Source organism: Phyllostomus discolor, chromosome 2 (genome assembly GCF_004126475.2).
Source record: "Phyllostomus discolor isolate MPI-MPIP mPhyDis1 chromosome 2, mPhyDis1.pri.v3, whole genome shotgun sequence".
NCBI classification, from domain to species: Eukaryota; Metazoa; Chordata; class Mammalia; order Chiroptera; family Phyllostomidae; genus Phyllostomus; species Phyllostomus discolor.
Genome location: NC_040904.2, coordinates 105734798 through 105745194, shown reverse-complemented (window position 1 = coordinate 105745194; position 10397 = coordinate 105734798). Strand labels below are relative to the sequence as shown.

General features: G+C 50.7%; 1 protein-coding gene across 1 annotated transcript; it reads left to right on the top strand.

The window, feature by feature from the left end:
- Nucleotides 1-285: 285 nt before the first annotated feature.
- Nucleotides 286-10133, top strand: ZDHHC19 (zinc finger DHHC-type palmitoyltransferase 19). Its single transcript, XM_028534328.2, has 8 exons — nucleotides 286-410; nucleotides 772-893; nucleotides 1431-1570; nucleotides 2448-2620; nucleotides 3029-3134; nucleotides 8789-8874; nucleotides 9228-9432; nucleotides 9932-10133. The coding sequence occupies exons 1-8, from the start codon at nucleotides 286-288 to the stop codon at nucleotides 9977-9979; spliced, it is 1005 nt and encodes a 334-aa protein (XP_028390129.1). The 3' UTR covers nucleotides 9980-10133.
- The last annotated feature ends 264 nt before the right edge of the window (nucleotides 10134-10397 follow it).

Here is a 10397-nt window from a genome sequence, read left to right as displayed (position 1 = left end):
CTTGAAGCTAACTTCCTTGCTGGGCCAGGACCTCTCCGTCCCCAGCACAAGTGAGAGCGGGGGTGGGTTTGATGTTGGAAGTGACAATCACAGGCTACAGACAGTTCTGCTGAAGAGCCCCTGGCTCCCATTCTCCTCAGCCTCTGTGATGTCACACTGGGACTTTCCTTCCACCCTAAGCTGTGGCTTCCGGCCTGGCTGCTATGGCCATGGGGTGCCTGGAGCAGGCAGGGGAGAGAGAGCCTGGTGGCTCTGATCTCCCCTGGGGGCACAGGAGGTCCAGCCATGCCGCTCTTGAGGGAGCCCCATCCCCCACCTCGGGCCCCACCTCCCTGGATCCTCCCCAGCCTGTTTGCTGCCTTCAATGTTGTGCTGCTGCTGGTTTTCAGCGCCCTCTTCTTTGCATTCCCGTGAGTCTACCGCACAAGCTGGCAGGTTCCTTATAGAGAGAGAAAGGAAAACAGATATTGATAGTACAAATGCAAGAGAAGTTCAGAAGAGGGGGATCAGAGAAGGGAATCTTCTAGGCAGAGAATTCTAGGCAGAGGGAATTGAATGTGCAAAGGCACAGATGTATGGAGTACTTGGTGCATTTGGGAGTTGCAGGTGGCTGGTAATACTGGGGGACATTTGGTGGAGCCTCTGTGGATTTATCACTAGCCTGAGTATTTGGAGCAGGCTTGAAGGTCTGTGGGTTCTGAGAGGCGAACTGGGTCCTGTCGGGAGCTTCAGGCCATCCCAGATCAGGGCTGAGTCCTGCTCTGGTCTCAGTTGCAGGTGGCTGGCCCAGAATGGAGAGTGGGTCTTTCCTATTGTCACGGGTCCCCTCTTTGTCTTCGCCTTCTTCAGTCTTGTTTCACTCAACTTCTCAGACCCTGGCATCTTGCATCAAGGTGAGACCTGGGCCCCCAGGAGAAGGAGGTAGCAGCCTAAGGGTTCCTGCCTATAGGGATGATTCCTAAAGTGCCCCTTCCATTTCTCCTGCTGTGGCCTCTGGACCTGTTCAGTACAAGTCCTCATTTGCTCAGGCCCTGCTTCTGGCCCTTCATTTCCCAGGCCTCGACATGTGGAGAAACAGAATTCTGGAGGTTTTCCATTAGCCTCCAGAATTCTGGAGGGGTGGGCTGGGCCGGGCTGGGGAGAGAGGCCAGCTTTTCGCACTCAGTTCTCTTTTCCTCCTTCCTACTGCACAAAATCCTTGAAGCATCAGTCATGATTCCAACAGCCTGGGTTCTCACAAGAGGCTTCGGGTGGAAACCATGCTTCCCTCTCTCTGAGTTTGGTCAGCTTGCTCAGCGTGGACCAGGGAGTCCCCTGCCCACATCACCCCCATCCTTCTTGGAGCCACGTAATACTGCAGGGCTTCCCACAACCAGCAAGAGACTGACAGAAGAGGCTCCTGGTGCTGCCCAATCCTCTTCCTGTGCCAGGCTCCAACGAACAGGGTCCCATGACGGTACACGTGATATGGGTGAACCACAGGGCCTTCCGCCTGCAGTGGTGCCAGAAGTGCTGCTTCCACCGCCCACCCCGGACCTACCACTGCCCCTGGTGCAACATCTGTGTGGAGGTGAGAGCCCCTCTTGCTTGCCCAGTGTGCCCTACCCCCCCCCACCCCGAGCCCATTACCTGGTGGGGACCAGGAAGTTCACTCATACAGGGGCCAGTGGTAGCTATGAAACCACTTCAGGGACTGCTAAAGGCCAAGGGTGGCAGTAACGCCCAGCCACTCTTGGTCACTCATGCAGTCACTGCCTCTATACCTGTGCCTGCACCTGTATTGGGAGGCTGGCCCTTGCCTGCACAGGTGCTGACATATACAGGGGCATCCACATCTATACTGGCCTGGTCAGGCCAGGAGAAGGAAAGGTACTCCTGTCCTACCCACCCTCCCACCCCCCACCACAGGCCCTCGCTCATGCTTGCTGACAGCAGACACCCAGAACCCTCGGACTCACATTGGCTCAAACCCTGACTTGAGTGCTTGTCTTTCTCATTTGCACAGCCCACAGAGGTTTACAAATGTGCTTTCCTGTGTAGTTCTTCCAACCCTAGAAGGCTGCCTGGGCAAGGGTATTATTGTTATCCTCATCCCTAGGGTGAGAAAAGAGATGCCCAGAGACACACTATGTTCTCCTGCCTAAAGTTATCACTCTGTGGTCCACAGAAGAGCAGGCAGGCTTTGTCTCTAAACACAGGGTGCTTCCTTAGCCTTTACAGACCCAGACCTGGACAGGCCAGCTATTGAGCCACAGAGCCCTAATGGTGCTCTAACCACTGAAAAGGCCAGTGTTAGGGACTTTGTGACTCAGGGGTAGGGGGAAGGCAGGGCGTGGGGCCAAGGGCAGGTGGCTCAGGGTGAGAGAGTAAGGCCTCAGATTTAGGGGTAAAAGAGGATGGGACAGAGGTCGGGTCCTAGAGGCCTGCTTTTTCTTCTTCTTGCCCAGGATTTTGACCATCACTGCAAGTGGGTCAATAACTGCATCGGTCACCGCAACTTCCGCTTGTTTATGCTGCTCGTCCTGTCTCTGTGCCTCCACTTGGGCGCCATGCTGGTCACCTGCCTGATCTTCTTGCTGCGCACGAGTCAACAGCACCTTTACATAGACAAGGTCGTCGCGTATCCGCCTGGCGGCTGGGCCTAAGTAGGGATCAGCAGGTAGCTCCGGGACAGCAGAGGGCGGGGTCTCGGAGGCAGAGCTAATGGTGCGAGGGGTTTGAGAGAGAAGCTGCTTGGGAAGAGCAGTCTGGGACACGGTGAGGGTGGGTGGGGCCAGGGAGGCGAAGGTTGGGCCTAGGAGGAAGCTCAAAGAGGTGAGTATCCAGCAAGGTCAGGAATTGAGGGTAGCTAAAGGTAGCACGGGGGCTTGAATTGCAGGGTCCAGTGAGGTTTACGCGGGGGTGGAGCAGGGCGGCGGGGGTGGGGGAGGGAGAGGATAGACAATGTGGTTGTGGACGGGGTCAGGGATGAGGGGGCGGGACAAGGGAGGACTTATTCGGGAGGCGCTGCTCCTTAGCTGGTGCGTAGCATCGTGGTCGCTGTAGTCGCGGCGGGCTTCCTGGTGCCGCTCTCCCTGCTGCTGCTGATCCAGGCCTTGTCAGTGAGCGCGGCCGAACGCTCCTGCGAGGGCAAGGTACGCGGGGTACAGCGGAGAGCCACTACCTCGGGCTGTGGGTGGTCGCCTCGCTCCTCGGTCACCTCAGCACTTCACGCTCTTTCTCCACTGCCCTGGTTTTGATGGCCTGAGTTTCCTCGAGGGTGCTTCGTTAGCACTTACAGACCCAGACCGAGCTCAAAACTCGCCTCCTCCAGAGCTCGGTGGTAACTCTCCCTCCTGGGTGCACTCCCTCCAGGGCCTACTGTGTACTGGGCTCGTGTGCATTATTTTGAGGGGTGGGGGGCGTGAGGCGAGTAAGGCTACATCTTGCGCTTGTGTTTATAAAGAACCTGATATCAAAATAACACCTACCAGACACCTGTGAACACTCTGAGGGGCCTGGCCTACATGTGTAGCACAGATTCAGAGAGGGAATTGACAGTTCAGGCACGACTGAGGTGTAGGGTAGGAAGTACCACGTAGTGATTTTGGATGGGCAGAAGACAGGGGAGAGCACTGCCCGTGAGGGGCCAACTTGCAAAAGGCAGGGCGCTGGAATGAGGAGAGGATGGAGAAGAAATAGTTTTAACTGGAGCAGAAGATGGCGTAGAAGTCAAGTGGACTGCTTGGAGTTGGCCAGATTTACAAGGCCCAGGAAATCAGGTGGAGAATTTGATCTGGGTGCATTGAAATCCTGGGAGCCATGACAGGATTCTTTTTTTTTTTTTTTAACATACAGTAAAATTCACACTTTTTAAGTGCACAATTACATGAATTTTGACAAACCATACAAGTCCTGTAACCACCACCATAACCAAAATTTAGAACATTTCCATCAACTCCAAAAATTCCTTCATGGCCCTTTGCAGTCGGGTTTTCCTCCCTGCCAACCTGGCAAACACTGATCCGTTTTTTATCCCTATAGTTGTCCTTTCCCTGAGTCTCACGAAGTGGAATCAAAACTTTTTGAGTCTGGCCTTTTTCACTTAGCACAATGCATTTGAGATTCATCTATGTTGTTGTTCATATCAGCAGTTTCTTCCTTTTGGTTGCTGTGTAGTATTCACTCACATGGATGTACCACAGGTTATTTATTTATGCAGCAAAATGCCAACATGTCTTCCAAATGGCCTTTCCATTTTGCATTCCCAATGAAATGCATGAGAATTACAGTTGTTCTTTACCTTCAGTAACATTTGGCATTGTCAGTTGTTTTTTGTATCTTAATCTTAGCTAGACTAATAAATGTGTAGAAGTATTTCATTGTGGTTATTTATACATTTTTATAGGGTAAGGACGGGGAGAAAATGAAGAGAAACATCAATGTATGGTTGCCTCTTGCGCGCCACCTACCGTGGACCTTTAGCATTTCATGTAATAAGGGCTTGGTGATGATGAGCTCCTTGAACTTGACCTTATCTGGGAAGCACTGTATCTCCCCTTCCATTCTAAATGATAGCTTTGCTGGACAGAGCAATCTTGGATGTAGGTACTTGCTTTTCATGACTCTGAATACTTCTTTCTAGCCCCTTCTTGCCTGTAGGGTTTCTTTTGAGAAATTGGCTGACAGTTTTATGGGAACTTCTTTGTGGGTAACTGTCTCCTTTTCTCTTGCTGCTTTTCTTATCTTTAATCTTGGCTAATGTAATTATGATGTGTCTTGGTGTGTTTTTCTTTGGGTCCAACTTGTTTGGGACTCTCTGAGCTTCCTGGACTTCTATGTCTATTTCCTTTGCCAGATTGGGGAAGTTTTCAGTATTTTAGTTTTCAATGTCTTGCTCTTCCTCTTCCTGTGGCACCTGTATGATTTGGTTGTCGGAATGTTCGAAGTTGTCCCAGAGGTTCCTAAGCCTCTCCTCAATTTTTTGAATTCTTGTTTCTTCATTCTGCTCTGGATGAATGTTTATTTCTTCCTTTTGCTCCAAATCATTGATTTGACTCCCAGTTTCCTTCCCTTCACTCTTGGTTCCCTGTACATTTTTCTTTATTTCACTTTATGTAGCCTTTACTTCTTTCTTTATTTGCATCCATATCCAATCTGAACATCCTGATTACCAGTGTTTTGAACTCTGCATCTGATAGATTGACTATTTCCTCATCCTCATCGCTTTTTTTTTCTAGAGTTTTGATCCGTTCTTTCATTTGGACCATATTTCTTTGTCTCAGAGCATCTTTAACAATGCAAGGGGTGGGGCTTTAGTATTCACCACATCAGGGTAACCCCACTTCATGCTATTATAATTTTTAAAATTTAATTTTCCATTTGTTTATTATTACAGTCATTCATCACATAACTGTGGTAATACATATGAGAAATGCATCATTAAGTAATTTTGTTGTTGTGAAAACATCGTAGAGCACACTTACACAAATCTAGGTGGAATAGCCCACTACACACCTGGACTATATGATATAGCCTGTTGCTTCTGGGTTTCAAGCCTGTACAGCATGTTACTGTACTGAAAGTGTAAGTCGTTGTAATGTGTTGCACCATGATAGTACAATGGCTATGACATCACGAGGCGATAGAAGTTTTTCAGCCCTATTATAATCTAATTGGGACCACTATTCTATATGCAGTCTGCCATTGACCACAATGCATTTGAGACTGATAAAGAACCTGAAGCACCATTATGTGTTACATGACTGTATAAGAAAATACAGTGGATTGTTGTATATTGGTCTTGAATCTTGCAATTTTGCTAGACTCACTTATTAGTTTAATAACTTTTTTGTTGATTCTACATAGAAAACCGTGCCACCTGTGAATAAGGGCAGTTTTATTTCTTCTTTTCCAACATTATGGTTTTATTTATTTTTCTTTTTTTTTCCTTTTGCTTTTCTTACTGCAACGTCCTGAACTTCCAGCACAGTGTTGAGGAGCAGTGAAAGTGAACATTCTTGCCATGAGATTTCTTCAGTAAGACAATGACTTTGAAAGGCTGTTTTAGGAACACAGTAGTATGCCACTTTAATGAGGGAGGGGCTGAAGGCACTGAGATATCTGAAAGGACAAAGGAGCCCACTTTGCCCACCTCCTCCCACCCCTCCAGTCACCACTCAATCAGTCCACCCATATTTGGCTCTCAGCCCACCTGGGACTCCTTTGCTCAGCCCTTACTCATCAGACCCACGTGGTCTACCTGACTTCTCTCTCAAGCTTCAGTCCATCATTTCAGCCTCTCTTGGGAAGTATTTTCCATTCCCACATCCTGTGGTTCTTCCAACCCCAGGTGAGGTCATAGGCCTGCCCTCCCTCCACTGTTTGGGATGGGGCCCTTGCAATCCAGGATCTTCAGCACAAGAAACCTAAATGTGGTTGGCACTCTATGATTCACCAGGCAAGACTCTTTCCCATTATCTGCAGACCCATTCCAGGGACCTCCAACCTATCTCCAACCCCTGACCATAACTTACTTGGTAGGTGATAGCAAGGGCTCTGGAGCCAGACCACGTGAACTCAAACCACAGCTCCACAACATAGCAGCAGGGAGATCTTGAGTATGTTACTTAGCCACCTGGTGCCTCCATTTTTCCCATCTGTAAAGGAGGTACAGCATGAATTAATGTGCATAAGACATATAGAACTGTGGCTGGTACAAGTGCTGTTATTCTTGTCTCCTCTCTTTCCCATCATCATTTATACATGTCCATGTCTCATCTTAAAAGCAAAGCAAAACCCTCACTTAACGTCACAGGTATCCAGTCTACCTGCTATACTCTCCCCTTCAGCTCTGCCGTATTTCCTGTAGGAGTTGGCTGTGCCATTCTTTGCCTTCCTCAGCCCACTTCAGCCCACCCTCTTTCTTCAGCGTCACACTGATGCCACTCTCTCCAAGTGGCCAAAGCTGGCAGGCATCCCTCAGACTCCTCTTTCCCCACTGCACACAGCAGCATCTGAAGCTGAACACATCTGCAGCGGCCCTTCCCCAGACTCTCTGGGCCCAGCTGCTGCTCTGCCTGCACCTTGCAGCCTTGGCCTGTGCATGCTCTTCCACCAGCACAGTGCCGGGAACATCGTCGAGGCCCCCAAGTATTCATGAGTAAATGAGTGAACCTACAAACAAAGAAGCCAATAATGCTTTGGGAGAGAAGCAAAGAGAGGGAGAGAGAAAGAAGCCTGATGTCCTGATCTGCCAGGAAAGGGTAGAGAGCCCAGGCAGCAGGGAGTTGGGCAGGAGAGAGGGTGAGAAAATGCCTACTTTGGTTTTGATCTGTGAACTGTAAGGGCTTTTGCAACATGGGATTGGGGCAGGAGATCCAGGTGTGGAGCCAGTGAGAGAGGACAGCTTGGAAACTTCAGAGCTGTTAGGTTCCATTCATGTCTCAGAGGGCCCCACGTGGGGGGAGAGAGGAGGGCGCTCCGCTTTATTAGTCAGTTTTATGAATTTATCAAATAATTATCAATCCTTTAAACATTGATCCATCGACGTTTTCATGTACTTCATATACATCTAATAAATCAACATTTCTCTAAAATTCTGAGTATAAATTTGATCAAGCTCTTCAAGCAATTTAATTAAAATTGTGAATAGAATGTAAGTTTCCCTTAAATGCTTTAAACAGCTTTAAGTAGGCAGAACTCAAAATGTCTCAACGGTCAGTGCTGCGTTTTGGAGCTGTCTCCTTTTCCCCCAGGCGCAGCTGTCCTGCGTGCAACCTGGCTCCTTCTGGTGGAGCTGCTGAGGGTCAAAGTCTTAGTAATAGGGCAGGGGTACAGGGAAGCTGGTGGTGGGCAGAGGTGCCACTGGGTCATTTTTAATTATGACAAACATTTCCTAGCAAGGGCTCTTGAAGTCTGAGACTTGGCCTGCACTAGGGAGGAGTAAGGGGCTCAGGAAGGCTGGAGGCCCATGGATGGAAGGAGGGACAGGGAGGAGGAGGAGAATCTGGTCAAGAGTGCCCTAACCAGTGTGGCTCAGTGGGTTGGACATTGTCCCACAAACCAAGAAATCTCTGGTTCAATTCCCAGTCAGGGCACATGCCTGGGTTGTGGGACAGGCCCCTGGTTGGGGGTGTACGAGGGGACACCGATCAATGGTTCTCTCACACATCCACACTGATGTTTCTGTCCCTGTCTTTTCCCCTCCCTTCCCTTCTCTCTAAATCTAAATAAATAAAATCTTCTAAAAAGAGTGCCCAGAGGAGGACTTGACCTTTACTGCATTGGGTGCCCAGGACCTTCAGTCCAGATTTTCCAGGGCCATGTGACTTTGGTTAAGGAAATAGTGTAGGGCTTTGTACAACCACCCTTCCAGATAGAGATATCCTTGAAGGCACAAGTTTAGGGAAAAGTAGGGGAGTAGGATGTGTGTGTGCATGGAACTGTCTTTGGAGCAGTTTGTCAGAAAAAGGAAGATCTGGACCTCTACCTGGGATGACGTATTAGGAGGATATGTGTGGCCAAAGGAGACAGAGATGGGGAAGATGCTGAAGAAGAGGGTATAAGGTGATGGGAAGGATTCCCGAGAAGGCAGGAAAGGTGGGTGTGGTGCCAGGGTCTCCTGGAGAGAACAACTTAGAAGTGGGTTGGGGAAGGCCTCAGCTCTCTCTTGGGCCTCTCTGCCCTCCGAGTGTGCTGCAGCTCTGGGCCAGGCTGGGCTGTCTGCTCAGGAAGGGAGGGCCAGTGGGGACGGTCTGTCCAGTCCTGCTGGCTCTGAGCTCCTCTTCCCACCCTTACCCCCCTCCAGTGCCGATACCTGCAGGAATACAACCCCTTTGACCATGGCTGTGTCAGCAACTGGTATTTAACAATTTGTGCACCACTGGGACCCAAGTGAGTTGGCAAACCAGAGGTCTGAGTGGTGGCCCCCGGGGGCAGTGGGGTGGGGTGTAACTGGGTCACCTCTCCTGGACTCTTAGCACAATTTCCAGGCCCTCACACTCACAGTTCCCATTTCTCTGAGGTGTCCTCCAGGGCAGTGTGGGAGCCTCGGGAGTCTCCCTATTTCCTTGACTCTGTGCATTCTTGCCCCAAGAAATCAAGTGGAGGGACACTGCAGCCTGGATGAGACTGGCCCCAGCTCCCCTCAGGGCCAGGTTCTGGGCTATGCACTCCCCAAGCTGAGGAGACATGGGGACCAGGCCAGGGGAGATACTGCCCCTTGCGTCTGGTTTATTGCTCCCCAGGTACATGGCCAACGCCATCTGGCTGCAGAGAGTGGTGGAGCCGGACTGGGTGCCTGTGCAGAACCTACATTTCCCAACGTGCCCCTCTGCGCTCAGTCACCCAGTTCTCCCTGGGCCTGGGTCTGGTCACCAGGCCCAACCTCTGGCTCTCCGCAAATCAGTAAAGGCTCCCCCAGGGAGTGGTGAGGCTGAAGCTGTCCTGGAGGTGAGTAGTGTTTGTGTGTGTTGGGAGAGGGGCCTCTGTGGATTGTGTAGGTGTTGGGGGGAGCCGCCCCACCCCCGTCCATGTTGGGCTGGTTATGAAGCTAGAGCACTCAGAGCTCAAGGAAGGGGGATTATAGACCTGAGGAGTGTTAGAAGTGGAGTCACAGCCCTCCAGAATACACCAGTGGTTCTGGAAACACAAAAACCACACCACTCTTGCTGGTTAGCCTTGGGCCGGTCACTTACCCTTTCTGGACTTCAGTTTCCTCAGCTATAATGAGGACTGAAACTAGGCCAGTGGTTTATAATTTGCGGGGGGGGGGGGGGGGGGTCAGAATCCTTTATTTAAAGTCAATTTTTACTCTAAAATCCAACGTATGTGAAACATATGGAGGTGAAGCATTAGGATTGCTTGGATAGTTTCTTGCTCCCCAACAGATAGGCCTGAGTTGCGGGGCAAGGGCTTGGAAAGAGCCCCCACACCCCCACTTCATGTTTAGCCCCACACAGGCCTAGTGCTGCCTCTGCCTCGGGAGGCCCCCAGATGAGGCTCGCCCCTTCACGCCCAGGAGGCCAGGAACCCCTGCAATGAAACTTTCCCTCCTGGGCCCCGTCCTTGGCTACTCTGCTGGCAGGGAGTGCCAACCTTCCCTCCCACCCCCACCCCCCGCCAAAGCCCATTAAACTCCTTTTCCCTGCCTCCTACAATTGCCCTAATGTGTGTGTCTGTCCTGGGGGTAAGGGTGGCAGGGCGTGAGGGGTGGTCTGAGGGCCAGGGACAAAGACCCTGGGAAGGAGGACACTAGCCAGCTCTACGACCTTGGGCAAGACACTCAGCATTTCTCTTATCCTTAAAATGGGGTGACCATAAAAACCATAATGGTTGTCCTGGCCACCTCCCCGAGAGTTCTGGAGACCAGGGAAGAGAAAACCCAGCACTATGAGGGCTGTCAGGCTCAGGAAAGA